General features: G+C 32.8%; 1 protein-coding gene across 4 annotated transcripts in view; it reads right to left on the bottom strand.

The window, feature by feature from the left end:
- Positions 1 to 823: 823 nt before the first annotated feature.
- LOC139495810 (uncharacterized) overlaps positions 824 to 18,283 on the bottom strand; it is a 52,131-nt gene continuing 34,671 nt past the window's right edge. For 2 of the 4 annotated variants that reach the window (XM_071284183.1, XM_071284187.1), the window contains exons 2-3: positions 4,376 to 5,451; positions 824 to 2,682 (exon numbers count right to left, since the gene is read on the bottom strand). In XM_071284183.1, coding sequence (XP_071140284.1) covers positions 4,378 to 5,436 — 1,059 coding nt within the window. In that variant the 5' untranslated portion in view covers positions 5,437 to 5,451 and the 3' untranslated portion in view covers positions 824 to 2,682; positions 4,376 to 4,377. Of the gene's footprint in view, positions 2,683 to 4,375; positions 5,452 to 9,533; positions 9,765 to 10,164; positions 10,225 to 18,283 lie in introns of those variants that run through there. The other 2 variants (XM_071284184.1, XM_071284186.1) reach the window with 2 other exon arrangements.

Here is an 18,283-nt window from a genome sequence, read left to right as displayed (position 1 = left end):
GTGCAAATAATAAAATAAACCAGCTCTGTGAGAAACGCAAATAAGGAAAATTCACCCATTCCTATTTTTTAGGATGTGTATTCAATCCATACGAGTATTTCTAAAACAAATTATTTTTTGTTAAAAGGTGTTGTAAATAATTTCGAGGAAACTACACATCAGTTATTCTTTTAGTTTAGAATCTAGTAAAGATTATCAACATGTGAAAAAAAAAAACATTGGTATAATATAGGTGGATTCATTTTAATTTCGACCTGTGGGAACAAATTTGGTGAAGTCGTCTCTTTCTAGAGTTTTGATCCCAGATATGACTCTTCCAGATTGCACGCTTATGGAGGTTAATAACTGTTTTTGGGTTAGGAACTTTATGTTAGTAATTTCTAAAAGTGTCATGCTTTTTAAATAACAAATTCTGCAATCGGTTTTAACACAGAGCCTTGCTTTTATCGATGACATTGTTTTTACCATGGCATTGTCGGTTTATGCTACGATTATGAATTTCAACCGAATTGTTTGATAGTCTTTTTAGAAATGCTGCCTATTTTCGTGTGTATCTGGTTTAGAAAGAAATACAAATAATACTGTGGATTAATTTTTTTTTCATTGGTACCAATTTACGTGGATAAAGGAACACCTGAATGTTTGTTGATATTAAATTTCGTAGTAATGCCGAGGTCTGCTTACAAGCATATAGACATTTTGTTATTAGTTGAATAGTTAATTTCGTTGTTTACATTGTACCTGTACCCACGAAATCAACGAAAATTGGTATACAGCGAAAAATAATGAATCTACAGTAGTATATAAACAACAAAATGTTATATTAATCTAGTCAATATTTGATTTTATTTTAGCCAAATGCTATAATAGAGTCGGGGAAGGAGTTTTCTGTGGATATTCGCATTGCGGGTGCCTTGGAAATAAATCATGCCAAATGGTACCAATTTCAACTTCTCCGATAGTACCAATTTCAACTACTCCGATGGTACCAAATCAATATACTCCGATAGTACCGGTTTACTCTACCCCGACGATGCAACGCGGTCGGAGAACACCCCTACCAATGTTTCCTGGTTATGACTATAGATGTGTGTAAAAAGAGCAATTAAAATACGTGTAATAGTTACTCAAAATTTCATTTTGTACTATTTAATTGTCCAACGATACTGTCATGTATTTTTAATGGGCCTAACGCACATGCAAAATGTAGCTAGCTATTTAACCAACTTAAATCCTACACTTTCGTCGGGAATATCTGTACTAAGTCAGTCATGAATATCGGAGTTGTTTTCCAGTCTTTCTGTTGGTTGATATAGTCGAGAGTTTAGTTGTGGCAGGTTTTGTAGACTAGCTTCTCCTTTTTGAATTTACCTTCAAGTTCGGTAATTTTGTGAATACTTTTGATTAGTGTTTTGTGTTGTTGAAATGCGTATAAATTGACATATAACTTATGTTTCCCTTTATTCATATGCAAGACAAAACAACATTCTCCATCTGCTTGGGTTACTTTCAGTCAGTTAACCGTTAAGGATGTAGTCATGTCAGACTTAGGAATTTTGTCAGATGCTTTGACTCCGTGGGTTTTTTCCTACGATACAAGGTAAAGTAGTTTGGTCCATGTCACACAAAAACTCATGAAATGTCATTACCAAAATGTAGGCAGAATTTAGATTTTTGTTTACACTACTAGATTCAAATAATGACAACGCTAAATATTAGATAAAAGTTCATGTCAGTCTTTTTCGCTCTTAGGCAAATATCTCGAAAAAGAGTTCCATAACCTAACAGTATTTTTAACTTATTTTGTTCCTGAACTAATTAAGCTCTTCTGATTAAAAGTATCAATTTTAAATTCCAGATTTCTTTTAATCTAGCCTGACTACATCCTTAATTTGCTAGGAATATGTTCTTTTCTCATATTCCCGTTATATGTTAATACATAAAGCTGATATAATAGGTGCACTCTGTATATCGTCTCTTTTAGTCACAAGAAAGTCATCGTACAATATATGTTTTTATATCTAAATAATGACTGACGGATTATATCACTGTAAAACGTCCATGTTAATTAATCCCATTACAGTGTAACTTGCCTAATCAGACATCCGAGTATTCCAACAAACTGCATTAACCAACACAAGGTCCCAAAACATGCCTATCCTTGCTGAAAAAAACTGACTCAGACTTCCTGCTTGATCCGATATTGTTTTATGGTCCCCAAGTGTGTCGGATAACACAAAATACACTGTATTAGCAAAATACAAATCATATGATCACACTTTAGTTACAATTATCAGAAAATGCTCCGTTCTACTTTCCGTTCGGGATAATCTAGTTAATCTTAATGATACACACCATAAAAATGAAAGGATTGAACATTAGTTAGCTGATTAAATTATTACTGGAACAGAAAGTATAAAGGAATTTTGTCACATTACTGTAAGCAAAGTGTCGACACACTAGCTCATGTATCTGAATTTCAATCATATTAAATAAATCCCCACTAGAAACGATACACTTCCGTGGATTTCACAACCAAAAACACATTGTGTAACATCTAGGCTCGGTAAGGCTCGGCCTGGCTCGGTATGTCGTCGACACTATGACATCCATCTTCAGTTTGGTGTCATCAGAACCTGCGTTGGCGTCGACCACTGATTGCCAGTTGTATACATTTTGTATCTGGAAAAAAACCTGCAACCTTTAGTTGTATTTTATCTTGTGGTTAGTGTACAAAATAGGTAGGCTGTTGCCTTGTGATAGTACAGACTAGTGAATAAGCTTTTAACTAGCGCAAGTTTCTTAGGGATGATATCAAAAGTTCAATGAAGGATAAAAAACTTAATTGACATAGTTTTTTCACTGACCCCCACACCCCCCTCTTAACTTAATTTGGAAAAAATTGATTGACCAATAGGGATATATGTAAAATCGATTTTAGATTAATAAAACTTGCAGCAACGTTGACCCCCACCCCCAAACTATTTGATTTAAGTTGTTTTTTTTTTCCTACATCGATCTTTTGGTGTCGTCCCTTACTTTTCCGAAAACCCCGAATTGAAACAGTGAAATGAACACCTTACCGACAATTTTAGTTGTACTTATATCTTGTGGTATGTTTTGGTAAAGTAGGCATAAGTTTGTCGTATATAAACATGATAAACGCATATAATCCTAATGTAAACGACCTCACTCAAACTTCAATTTACAAATTTGTAAAGTTTAATAGCGCTTACATCACACGTTATATTGTTCGAAGCACAAACTAGTGAAGCTTTAAACTAGCTCACGTTTCAATATTTTCCCGGAAAACCCCTAAATAAAATAGTAAAATGATCATCTTCCATCTTGGCATATATATCCGGTAACCGATTGTTGTTTGTTTAACTCCAAGAAGCAAAAAATAGTGAAAATTTTAAATAGATTGTTAGAAGTTATAAAATGACAGCGAAAAACAGAGGTCAAGGATTAAACTTAGCATGCACTGTAAAATTCGTAATGCCAATATAAACGTCCCGAATCAGACTTCAATTTACAAAACAAAGTTTAATAACGCCAACATCACACTTTATAATGTTAACACTAACAGCAAAGCGACCTAACATATATCGATGCCATGTGCGGATAAATCAAACTTTTGAACCATATAGTGCTCAAATTTTGAGAGACGAAACAACTAAGTTTTTTATAGCGTTGTGTATACATGTGCGTTAAATTAAACATGTTAAATGTGTGCTTATATTTTGTACATGTGTGTATAGGGGTTGGTCTTGCATTGTCCTGAAGATGAAATATCAACATTTAGATTTGAGCTTACCTTCATTGGCGTTTACAGTTCACTAAACAAACTGTTACACATGGGGATTGGGACATGCATACGCTTATGGGATCATATTTGTTATTTCTATCTATTTGTTTTGTTTTAAAGATATTTTATGACAATAACCTAGTTTGTTATCTTTATGTATTTGAGTGTATATTGGTTCAGTATTATCTTCCTTTCTTATTTTACCTTACACGATTATAACGTTACTGTCATTGTATTATCAATTCATTCAAAACGACAATTTTCAGTTGACGTCTCAATTTTTCAAAAAGTGCATGTTAAATAAAAGAAAGTAAATGTACCCATTCTTCACATTTCAAATATAAACTGCAGTGGCGGATCAAGAACTTTTTGTAAGGGGGGTCGCTGACTGATCTAAAAGGAGGGCGCTCCAGTCACGCTTCAGTGATTCCCTTTATAATCAACCAAATTTTTCCCACGAAGGGCCAGCCCCCACCCCCCGCCCTATGTGATCCGCCTTGTATGTAAATAATATTTTATATAAAATTCATAGTAGTGAAAAAAAGTTTAAAATTATGAAAGCATTACCTTCAAGATTTCCTCCAAATGACATCAACTGGCCAAGCATGAGAAAGCGACGTTTTTAGTGGAGAATTGGAGCCAGGAGTGTACGGTTTATATCCACGTTTAGCATAAAATGCCAGGATTTCCTTAGCAGCATTACCACTTCGCTGCCACATCCATTCCATTAATACAGCCTGGACGTCCACTTGGTCGAAAAAGTTTTGACCACCATTCAAAACGAAATTTTCGTATCCTTCCACATCCATTTTTATTATGACCTTTTTGAAATCAAATCCGGGTAATTTTAAAATGTCGTCTAACTTCGCTGTCATGACAATATCTTTATATTGTCCGCCAACGGATGAACCTTTTACTTTATTCATATTTTTATTATTCACAATATATGTTCCGCCGACATTTCGTCTATCAATACCGAGAGACACATTTTCTCGTTTGTCCGAAAGTGCATTATAAACAATAGTAATTTTCTCCGTGAGTTTTCCCGCCTTTATTGATGCGCAGAATCGATGTAAATTTATTGAAAGAGGTTCCACGGCAATCACCTGTCTCCCAAACTTAGCCATGGCGAGAGAAAATACACCTAGATTTGCTCCAAGATCAATAAATTGTAATTCTGGATCTTTACGCAAATGACCTGCCATCAAATTAAGTAAATGTGGCTCCCATGTTCTTGAACGAACTAAGCTGCCGCTCACGTGAATATCCTCACTTGGATTATGGACGTAAATAGGCGTATCACCATGAGCTGTATGAAGAGTTGCTTTCTTTAAATTTGGCGGGAGATTATCACAAATATTGTCGTCTGCATTCCACTTTATAAGGTCATGACGGAATACGTGAACTCCTGTTTTAAAATTATATTTAGAATGGGATGTTTGTGAAAAAGTATTTGGTATAATTTTATTTATTGTCTGTGTAAAAGGGAAAAGTGCATTTTTTGTCCTAGTTTGATTGACATTCAAAATGGCTACCGGCATTTGATCAAAATATCTTCCTGCTTGCCACCCAATCATCAAAGTTATCGTTAAAAGGCAACACACACCAAAGCATTCTTTGTTATTCATCTGGATTTAACACAACTGAAAAAGGAAAGTAAAACTATTTTTAAAAAAGCCAAACATCAACGTACTGCCTAAAACAAAGCATCACGATAATTAAAATGCTAAAATCTATACTCAATAATGCACACACTGTGTGTGTTTGTTTTACTTGTATAAACGTTACACGTATTCAGATGTCATATTACATGTTGGGTCCAGGTTCAGCTAAGTTGTAAGCATGCACACCAACTGGTACCTTAATAACATAGTTTAGAGGAAATATTCAACAAATAAAGGAAAAAGATCGGCAAAACAAAAATTGTTAAAGAAAATGGTAAAAAGGTAAATAATATTTAAAGGGAGCTACAATTTTTTCGGGGAAAGGGGGGGGGGGTATGGTTATGTTTGAGTCAGAATATATTTTTTTCGCTCTAAGTGCAGCTCTATTTTTGTTATTTGTTTTTTGATATTCTGATTGATTGTTTGTGTTTTAACGGCACTTTTAAGCAAGACATTTGGGCTAAATCGTGGAGGTCAGTTTTTATAGGTGGAGGATGCAAGAATGCCGGAGAAAACCACCGACCTTCGATAGGGAAACTGACAATCCTAGTCAATTAAGATTAGAGTCGAGTTCACCCACACAAGCGGGGTGCGAACTCACAACCTCGTGTTGACACGCTATTGATTACAGTATAGTAGAACTACTTAGACCACTTAGCCACCGATGTCAATTAATCATGCAGTTATATATGAAACATATGATGAAGTTTTAAGTCTTCATATTTAGTCCTGTAAATTCAGTCACATGTTTTTTTACTCCCTTTCATTGTTTATCTTAACAGTTTCCGTTAATTTAATTACCATAGAGTTATCAGTTTTCCGAATCAATGGTGTTTCCGATTAAATAAGGAAGAACCAGTTCTTAGAAGAAAAAAATCCTTTATTATTTAATATGTATATGATTTATTAAATATTAAACAGCATACATGCATTTGTTTAAATCGATCTTTATGGGGACTGTTTCCTTAAGCGGATTTTATGACGCTACCAAGAATAAATACCTCTCGAGGGAAATCAAACACAAATATAAAACGTTTACATGTCAGCCTGGCCCGCTGATGTCTACTTGGCAACTTCTTAAAAATAAACGCATTTAATAAAAGATATAAATTGGTTTTTTTTAGCATATATAACTCATAAACTTGGCTTTATAATAGTATATGGGTGCTTAAATGTCATTTTTTAGTCTTTTTAGTGCCTGTTTTGAGGAAGCTGAATTCATATAAAAAGAATAAATACGACTATGATTTATAAAAGCACGTGCTTTGGTGTTGATCTCAATGAACTGCAATACGATATTATACAGAATACTGAAAACATAACCCACAAGAATGTGTCCATAGTACACGGATGACCCTCTCACTTTATCATTTCTATGTTCATTGGACCATCAAATATCGGTCAAAACTCTAATTTGGCATTACAATTAAAAACATCAGATCATAGGGAACATGTGTACTAAGTTTCAAGTTGATTGGACTTCAACTTCATCAAAAACTACCTTGACCAAAAACTTTAACCTGAAGTGGGACGGACAGACGAACGGACGAATGAACGGACCCACATACCAGAAAACATAATGCCCCTCTACTATCGTTGATAGGGCATACACATTGTCATATTGCATTTGTGCATATATACATGTTGTCATTTACAAAAATTGCTACATATGTTTACAAAATGCGAGTCTAAAGCACTTTTCTCACGCTTAAACCCAATGTTGTATATTTAAAATAAAAGTCAAATTTGTCAGGTCATCTCATTATTATATGCGAAATAAATAATCATTGATAGTTACCGATAAACGCAGCATAAGAGAGAGAAAATAAATTACGTAATATGAAACTATTACGTCCTTGTTTAGATTTTATTATTTCTGACCGATAAAAAAGTTCAACATAATTATTATGAGAAACACTTGTAGAATAAGATAAATCATAGAAAAATAATAAAGATAATAAAAAATTTAAAAAAAAGTAACAATTATAATAAAATAATTAAAATAATAACAAATTTCTTATGAGAAATCAATCATCTAAAATTTCAAGAATATAATTAATTGTAATGAGAAACAAACACATCATGGTGGATGTTTTCTTTCTCTAGATATAACAATTCAATTCAATATTTTTATTTACGTCTCATCTGATATATAAAATTACACAATACATTCATAAAATATACCTTTTGTATACGTAAGCCAATCTGTACAGATTTAAGAGAGACGATAATCAATTAAAATAATATAACTGATATTATTATTAAATTTTACATTCTATAACAAAAATACCTGTAATTTTTATCTGGTCTGTCAATGTACTGTTGTCCGTGTTAAGATAAACGGTCATGTGATGTGATTGTTTATATAGAACTGTACATTTCAAAGCACCTGTTATACATTTACCTTGATAAGTTAATAAACTCTGGAATTGATTTTGAATCGATTTACGGAAAAGAAAATGAGCATTGATAGTGACGGACAACGGTATAAATGGTTCCTTTATAATCATACCAATAGGCTATTTTTATAAAATGGATTGAGTCAAATTGAAAGTGAAATCGCTGAAAAATTCCTGTATTGAATTCCTTCAAATTTCTAGAAGTCAATATAAAGATAAACATAAAGGTATGATTGCTAATGATACATGTATACATCAAAGTTAAATGAAGTTTAGGTACAAAGCAATTATAGCCAACCGTATGGCTTTCAACAATGAGGAATAAACATACCGTATTTATATATATAAAAAAAGAAGATGTGGTATGGTTGGCAATGAGATAACTCTCCACAAGAGAGCAAATGACACCTAAATTAACAACCAAAGGTCACCATGCGGCCTTCAATAATGAACAAAGCCCATATCCCATAGTTGGCTATAAATACATGTATATAAAAGGCCAGACATGAAAAATATGTAATAATTCAATTTGAGAAACTTACGGCATAACATATTACTGTGTAACAAATCAAATTACGAAAAACATTAATCGTCGAGATATTGCTTTTTTTTTGCTGATGCGGCGTAAAGGAATCCCCAACCAATCAATAAAAACGAAACACAAATACAAAAAATGTATGACAGACATGAACAAAACCATTTTATCCCTCAATTAAAATCACTCTACCTATTCAGGATCAATTAAGTGAGAAATAAAAGAACACGTTGACATATTGACTACTATCTATTATTTAAAGGAAATCAATAATATTGTTAAACATAACTGTACATAATATATTCCAATAGGAATTGTATATGAATCAACTTAATTAGCAATGCATCATGTATAAGGGGGAAATATAATCCTACAGATTATGACATAATATGCAGTTAATTATTTATACTAAAATGGAGAATGCGTGATATACATGTACATTGTGTGTAATGTGAACAAGGTGTTATACAGTTTGATTGTATTGTCCCTAGTACACGTATGCTCCATCCGCAGTATAATTTTTTATGTTCAGTGGAGGTTTAAAAAGGGGAAAAAACTCTATTTTGGCATTCAAATTAGAAAGATATCCTGTTATAGGGAACATGTTACTAAGTTTCAAGTTGATTAAACTTCAACTTCATCAAAAACCACCTCGACCAAAAACATTAACCTGAAGCGGGACAAACGAAAGAACGAACGAACGAACGTACAAACGGACGGACGGACGGACGGGCGGACGGACTAAAGGACGGACGGACAAGAAAACATAATGTCCTTAAATGGGGCATAACAATGTCGAATTAAAGTACGGGAGGACAATTATCAAATGGCAGCAACTGTACATTTAAGAAGATTTCGATAATATAAAGGACTTTTTTACGAGATACATGTAGTTCCAACGTTCACTTCTTCCATAGTAAAACTTAACCATTTCAGTATATAAAACAAATTCACGCTTTTAATTTTGACATTTCAAATAACGTTCAAACAATAAGTTAAATTGAATTTCATAATAATTATCACACTATGTTTATTTTCGTTAAGAATAATTATAGTTTAAATGATAATTAAACGATAATAAATTATTATACAAAGAATAAAAAAACAAATAAATAAAAGCATTTTACCATTTAGTTGTTGTTAAAATGAAGACCTCGTGGTAGAATATTAGTTATATAATATAAAATAAGCATTATTTTCCTAAACCGTTATGCCCATATTCCTCAAAATCAATCCCGACCTTCCTTTTGTGGTTATAAATCTCGTGTTCAAATGTCATGGCTTTTTATGTTCTTAAACTAAAGTTATTGTCCGGAAACCAACTGTCGTCAGACGACGCTGACGACTTCAACGACGACAACGCAACGTGTCGTGATACCAGTATACAAGCAAAAAAAAAATGTTTGCGGTCGTATAACAACAATATCAAGTTGCTAAACAATGAAAGCGCTATTCCTATGTTTAGTGTGTATTTTTTTGGTGCTGTGCATGTACTGATTTTTTTGTCTTGGATGGATTCAAACCTCATATTCTTTGTTTTCTATTAAACAATGTGTTATAATCAGGCGCGGATCCAGCCATTTTCAAAAGGAGATTTTTTACACATGCTAGTCATAAAAACAAGTGGTTCCAACCATAGATCCCCATACAAAAGCATTACATTTATAGTTTTCAAACAAAAAGGGGGTTCAAACACTCGTGGACCCCCTCCAATAAATTCACCACTGACACTGTTTAACAAGATAGAATAGCACTCACAAGAGATTAAACAAATTGTATAATATTCAATTATATTCTTCACCAATTTCATTTCTTTCCCTAAAACAAAATGTTAGATATTATAAATTGATGTATGATTGCCAATGGGACTACTCTCCACAAGAGACCCCTAGCAAATATAGGTCAATGTACAACCTTCAATAATGGGCAACAAAAATGTTTCATTGCTCGTACTATATAAAAAAGATAATAAACAAATCACTATTATTTAGTAAAGAGAATTCAAGTATTATATAATACTTTCATGGTAAGAGCAATAGTGTAGTGTAACAAAATATCGCTTACCTTTTAGTGGTTATAAAGTCATTTATTTATATCACAGTAAAAGTTATTTTCGTTCCTTATATACAAGCAGTGTCCGACTCGCACCTGCAAGTGTGTAGGATTATACGTCTGGATAGGTGTTAAAAACTTGGCTGTTATTACACAGCATAATCGGAATACCGAACGAAAACAAAAAGAACGGAATCTGAGCAAAGAGCAATAAAAGAAAATTTATAAAGACTAAAATAATAATAGTACAACACAAGAGTATGGGATATCATGCAAGGACAACTAGAACACCGGTTTGGAAATAGTTCAAAATAGGGATTCTTAAAGAAAGTCTAGGCAGGTATCACAGAAAACAACCGCGAAAAAGCAGAAGAATTTTTTAAAATGACCAAGTCAATAGTGTATTTACTACTTACTTATAGAAGTCATCAACGGATTAGTTTGACTGTTTATAACAAACTCTGCCGAAGTAAATGCGTTGCATTAACCAAAAATATCTAGTACATGTTTTATTATATATATACAAGTACACACCCGTGATATCGCTGGTCCGTAACTGAATTAAAGTATACAACTATGCCTAAGCCTTATTTTAGTAATTGGTATTGTCATCTGATAAAGTCATGTCGATTATAAGATACACAGTTTTCTCTGCTTTCAAATCTTTCTGTTTGAACCCGTCGACCTGGAACTTGTCAATTATTGGTAATATTAATTATTTGGAAAACAAAAGGTCCTGGCTATCCAGGAATGGAGTATTTTTTAATCAACATCATTGTCCCATATTAGTTATCTTAGAAAGTCTTGCTGATTGCTGAGTAAAACTACAATAGGGAAAAATTTGACAAAGATTGAATTTAGTAGTGTCGACCCTTTGATTATGACCCGTGTATATAGCAAAATCCTAAATACACCGTTTGGTGGTGCGCCTGTCAAATGCGGAACGTACCCTTTGATTATGACCCGTGTATATAGCAAAATCCTAAATACACCGTTTGGTGGTGCGCCTGTCAAATGCGGAACACACCCTTTAATTATGACCCGTACAGCAAAATCCTAAAGTCACTGTTTGGTGGTGCGCCTGTCAAATGCGGAACGTACAGATAAGGTAATAGGGAACAGGTGAATATATTATTGGTATCGGTATCGGATTCGACCCGGAACTTGTTAATTATTGGCAATATTAATTATGTGGAAAACAAAATTGGTTTTGATTTCATTTCGAAGAAATATCGTCGTTTTCCCTGTATCAGAATAATTTCTATGAGGGAAGAATTAGTCAACCAAAGGTGTTAGCTCGTTGCTGCCTTGATTCGCTTTCAATGTAGACTCTTTTTTTATAACAAGACATACCAATATTTCTCCAATTAGATGTAAAATTTAATTGCACATGGAGACACAAGGTTTGTTAATTGACTTGCAAGCCACTAATACTTTAGAGATTCTTTATTAATTTTAACTAAATTGAACCAAACTGATTTCTACTAGCAAAATGCTATTTCACAATTCGATCCGCTTTTACCAATGATAGAACCAAATACTAAATCATAGTTTGAGTTCATCATTTTTGTAGCTATTGCCCCTTTACGCATTATCGATATCAACACTTTTGTGAAGCCAATTTAGCACGACAAGTTTATTGAACTTTATTCAAAAGTGGTATAGCAATGCTGAAAACTGAAGAAGTATTGATATCATTTACTGTTTAACTTTGATTTTTGCTTAGACAAACACTTATTAGAATTAAAAACCAATTGTTCAAAGAACAATTGAAGGTCTTTCAACCAATAAGGATCTATTTTGATATGAAAATATTAAGATTCAGTTGAAAATGTAAGTTGCTATGGCTTTATGATATGAAAATATGAATTTCGAGCAAAGGTCAAAATCTAGAACGTCCAATTAACCTATGACCTTGACCCTAATTTCAAGGTCATAAACCAAGGATCCCAAATCAAAAGACCCTAGGTCAGTAGTATGTATGGTTCATGAGTAATATCACTTTATGCATAATTCTACATATAAGAGGGGCAAAAACTCCCGTTTATTGTCTACGCACCCTTCCAATCAAAAATTTTAAGTTACGACATGTCGCAACTAACAATTTAGTAAAAATAATTTGTCGAAATCTTATTAAGTAATTGAAAATAAGTGAAAATAAGCAAAAATCAAAATTTAAAATTTGACCTTGACCTTTGACCTTGACCTAATTTTCATTTTTTTGGACCAAGGATCTAAAATCAAAAGACCCTAGGTCTCTATCACTTATGGTTTACCAGTTAGAAATGCATATCACTTATATCTTATATAAAAGGGGGGATAACTCTCATATGGAGTCTCCGAATAGCTTCGGTCAAAATGAAACAGAACATCCTGAGGATATAACGAGCAATTTGGAAAAATAAATTTGTTGGTTTCTTATACGGTTGCGAAGCCTTAGTGGCCACAAGAAAAACAGTGTTCGGGGAGATAACTCTTACAAGGTAAAGGTTTTTGTTACGCGGTGTCAGTTTCAGAAGCGCATTAACTGTTCGATATAATATACCAAATATCTAAGCGACATCTTGTGAAACAAAAAAACAGCGAAGGAAAAAAAAGTTGGCGGAAGAAAAAAAAAAAAAAAAATAATAATAATAATAATAATTAAAAACCAATTGTTCAAAGAACAATTGAAGGTCTTTCAACCAATAAGGATCTATTTAGATGTGAAAATATTAAAATTCAGTTGAAAATGTCAGTTCCTATGGCTTAATGATGTATAAATATGAATTTTAAGCAAAGGTCAAAATCTAGAACGTCCAATTTACCTATGACCTTGACCTCAATTTCAAGGTCATAGACTAAACATCTCAAATAAAAAGACACTAGTTCCTTAATATGTATGGTTCATGAGTAAAATCACTTTACGCATAATTCTTAATATAAGAGGGGCGAAAACTCCCTTTTATTGTTTACGCACCCTCGCAACCAAAATTTATAAGTTACGACATGTCGCAACTAACAATTTAGTAAAAAGAAATTGTCGATATCTTATAAGGTTAATGAAAAAAGGTGAAAATAAGCCAAAATCAAAATTAAGAATTTGACCTTGACCTTTGACCTTGTCCTAATTTTCATTTTTTTGGACCAAGGATCTTAAATCAAAAGACCCTAGGTCTCTATCACTTATGGTTTACCAGCTAGAAATGCATATCACTTATATCATATATAAAAGGGGGGATAACTCTCATATGGAGTCTCCGGATAGCTTCGGTCAAAATGAAACAGAACATCCTGAGGATATAACGAGCAATTTTGATAAATAAATTTGTCGGTTTCTTATACGGTTGCGAAGCCTTAGAGGACACAAGAAAAACAGTGTTCGGGGAGATAACTCTTACAAGGTAAAGTTTTTTGTTACGCGGTGTCTGTTTCAGAAGCGTATTAACTGTTCGATATCATATACCTTATATCTAAGCGACATCTTGTGAAACAAAAAAACAGCGAAGGAAAAAAAAGTTGGCGGAAGAAAAAAAATAAAAATAATAATAATAATAATTAAAAACCAATTGTTCAAAGAACAATTGAAGGTCTTTCAACCAATAAGGATCTATTTTGATATGAAAATATTAAGATTCAGTTGAAAATGTCAGTTGCTTTGGCTTTATGATATGAAAATATGAATTTGGAGCAAAGGTCAAAATCTAGAACGTCCAATTAACCTATGACCTTGACCCCAATTTCAAGGTCATAAACCAAGGATCCCAAAGCAAAAGACCCTAGGTCAGTAGTATGTATGGTTCCTGAGTAATATCACTTTACGCATTATTCTAAATATAAGAGGGGCAAAAACTCCCGTTTATTGTCTACGCACCCTTCCAATCAAAAATTTTAAGTTACGACATGTCGCAACTAACAATTTAGTAAAAAGAATTTGTCGAAATCTTATAAAGTTAATGAGAATAAGTGAAAATAAGCCAAAATCAAAATTTAGAATTTGACCTTGACCTTTGACCTTGACCTAATTTTCATTTTTTTGGACCAAGGATCTTAAATCAAAAGACCCTAGGTCTCTATCACTTATAGTTTACCAGTTAGAAATGCATATCACTGATATCATATATAAAAGGGGGGATAACTCTCATATGGAGTCTCCGGATAGCTTCGGTTGAAATGAAACAGAACATCCTAAGGATATAACGAGCAATTTGGATAAATAAATTTGTCGGTTTCTTATACGGTCGCGAAGGAGTAGTGGCCACAAGAAAAACAGTGTTCGGGGAGATAACTCTTACAAGGTAAAGTTTTTTGTTACGCGGTGTCAGTTTCAGAAGCGTATTAACTGTTCGATATCATTTACCTTATATCTAAGCGATATCTTGTGAAACAAAAAAACAGCGAAGGAAAAAAAAGTTGGCGGAAGAAAAAAAAAAAAAATAATAATAATAATTAAAAACCAATTGTTCAAAGAACAATTGAAGGTCTTTCAACTAATAAAGATCTATTTTGATATGAAAATATTAAAATTCAGTTAAAAATGTCAGTTCCTATGGCTTTATGATGTATAAATATGAATTTAATGCAAAGGTCAAAATCTAGAACGTCCAATTAACCTTTGACCTTGACCTCAAATTCAAGGTCATAGACTAAACATCTCGAATCAAAAGACACTAGTTCCTTCATATGTATGGTTCATGAGTAATATCACTTTACGCATAATTCTAAATATAAGAGGGGCGAAAACTCCCGTTTATTGTCTACGCACCCTTGAAACCAAAATTTATAAGTTACGACATGTCGCAACTAATAATTTAGTAAAAATAATTTGTCGATATCTTATAAGGTTAATGAAAATAAGTGAAAAATAAGCCAAAATCAAAATTTAGAATTTGACCTTGACCTTTGACCTTGACCTAATTTTCATTTTTTTGGACCAAGGATCTAAAATCAAAAGACCCTAGGTCTCTATCACTTATGGTTTACCAGTTAGAAATGCATATCACTTATATCATATATAAAAGGGGGGATAACTCTCATATGGAGTCTCCGGATAGCTTCGGTCAAAATGAAACAGAACATCCTGAGGATATAACGAGCAATTTGGAAAAATAAATTTGTCGGTTTCTTATACGGTTGCGAAGCCTTAGTGGCCACAAGAAAAACAGTGTTCGGGGAGATAACTCTTACAAGGTAAAGGTTTTTGTTACGCGGTGTCAGTTTCAGAAGCGCATTAACTGTTCGATATAATATACCAAATATCTAAGCGACATCTTGTGAAACAAAAAAACAGCGAAGGAAAAAAAAGTTGGCGGAAGAAAAAAAATAAAAATAATAATAATAATAATAATTAAAAACCAATTGTTCAAAGAACAATTGCAGGTCTTTCAACTAATAAAGATCTATTTTGATATGAAAATATTAAAATTCAGTTCAAAATGTCAGTTCCTATGGCTTTATGATGTATAAATATGAATTTAAAGCAAAGGTCAAAATCTAGAACGTCCAATTAACCTTTGACCTTGACCTCAATTTCAAGGTCATAGACTAAACATCTCGAATCAAAAGACACTAGTTCCTTAATATGTATGGTTCATGAGTAATATCACTTTACGCATAATTCTAAATATAAGAGGGGCAAAAACTCCCGTTTATTGTCTACGCACCCTTGCAACCAAAATTTATAAGTTACGACATGTCGCAACTAACAATTTAGTAAAAATAATTTGTCGATATCTTATAAGGTTAATGAAAATAAGTGAAAATAAGCCAAAATCAAAATTTAAAATTTGACCTTGACCTTTGACCTTGACCTAATTTTCATTTTTTTGGACCAAGGATCTTTAATCAAAAGACCCTAGGTCTCTATCACTTATGGTTTACCAGTTAGAAATGCAAATCACTTATATCATATATAAAAGGGGGGATAACTCTCATATGGAGTCTCCAGATAGCTTCGGTCCAAATGAAACAGAACATCCTGAGGATATAACGAGCAATTTGGAAAAATAAATTTGTCAGTTTCTTATACGGTTGCGAAGAAGTAGTGGCCACAAGAAAAACAGTGTTCGGGGAGATAACTCTTACAAGGTAAAGTTTTTTGTTACGCGGTGTCAGTTTCAGAAGCGTATTAACTGTTCGATATCATATACCATATATCTTAGCGACATCTTGCGAAACAAAAAAACAGTGAAGGAAAAAAAATTTGGCGGAAGAAAAAAAAAAATAATTAAAAACCAATTGTTCAAAGAACAATTGAAGGTCTTTCAACCAATAAGGATCTATTTAGATATGAAAACATTAAAATTCAGTTGAAAATGTCAGTTCCTATGGCTTAATGATGTATAAATATGAATTTTAAGCAAAGGTCAAAATCTAGAACGTCCAATTAACCTATGACCTTGACCTCAATTTCAAGGTCATAGACTAAACATCTCAAATAAAAAGACACTAGTTCCTTAATATGTATGGTTCATGAGTAAAATCACTTTACGCATAATTCTTAATATAAGAGGGGCGAAAACTCCCTTTTATTGTTTACGCACCCTCGCAACCAAAATTTATAAGTTACGACATGTCGCAACTAACAATTTAGTAAAAAAAAATTGTCGATATCTTATAAGGTTAATGAAAAAAGGTGAAAATAAGCCAAAATCAAAATTAAGAATTTGACCTTGACCTTTGACCTTGACCTAATTTTCATTTTTTTGGACCAAGGATCTTAAATCAAAAGACCCTAGGTCTCTATCACTTATAGTTTACCAGTTAGAAATGCATATCACTGATATCATATATAAAAGGGGGGATAACTCTCATATGGAGTCTCCGGATAGCTTCCGTTGAAATGAAACAGAACATCCTAAGGATATAACGAGCAATTTGGAAAAATAAATTTGTCGGTTTCTTATACGGTTGCGAAGTAGTAGTGACCACAAGAAAAACAGTGTTTGGGGAGATAACTCTTACAAGGTAAAGGTTTTTGTTACGCGGTGTCAGTTTCAGAAGCGCATTAACTGTTCGATATCATATACCAAATACCTAAGCGACATCTTGTGAAACAAAAAAACAGCGAAGGAAAAAAAAGTTGGCGGAAGAAAAAAAAAAAAAAAAATAATAATAATAATAATAATAATAATAATAATCAGAACAAACCCTATAGGTCTTTCACCTGAAAGGTTGAAAGACCTAATAATCAGAACAAAAACAATAGGTCTTTCAACTGAAAGGTTGAAAGACCTAATAATAATCAGAACGAATACAATAGGTCTTTCAACAGAAAGGTTGAAAGACCTAATAATTAAAAACCAATTGTTCAAAGAACAATTGAAGGTCTTTCAACCAATAAGGATCTATTTTGATATGAAAATATTAAGATTCAGTTGAAAATGTCAGTTGCTATGGCTTTATGATATGAAAATATGAATTTGGAGCAAAGGTCAAAATCTAGAACGTCCAATTAACCTATGACCTTGACCCCAATTTCAAGGTCATCAACCAAGGATCCCAAATCAAAAGACCCTAGGTCAGTAGTATGTATGGTTCATGAGTAATATCACTTTACGCATAATTCTAAATATAAGAGGGGCAAAAACTCCCATTTATTGTCTACGCACCTTTCCAATCAAAATTTATAAGTTACTACATTTCCCAACTATCAATTTTGTAAAAATAATTTGTCAATATTTAATAAGATGAATGAAAATGAGTGAAAATAAGCCAAAATCAAAATTTCGAATATGACCTTGACCTTTGACGTTGACCTAATTTTCATTTTTTTTTACAAAGGACCTCAAATCTAAAGACCCTTGGTCTCTATCACTTATGGTTTACCAGTTAGACATGCATATCA

Source organism: Mytilus edulis, chromosome 11 (genome assembly GCF_963676685.1).
Source record: "Mytilus edulis chromosome 11, xbMytEdul2.2, whole genome shotgun sequence".
Lineage (NCBI taxonomy): Eukaryota > Metazoa > Mollusca > Bivalvia > Mytilida > Mytilidae > Mytilus > Mytilus edulis.
The sequence above is the reverse complement of the archived record's forward strand: the minus strand, read 5'-3'. Positions and strand labels throughout refer to the sequence as shown.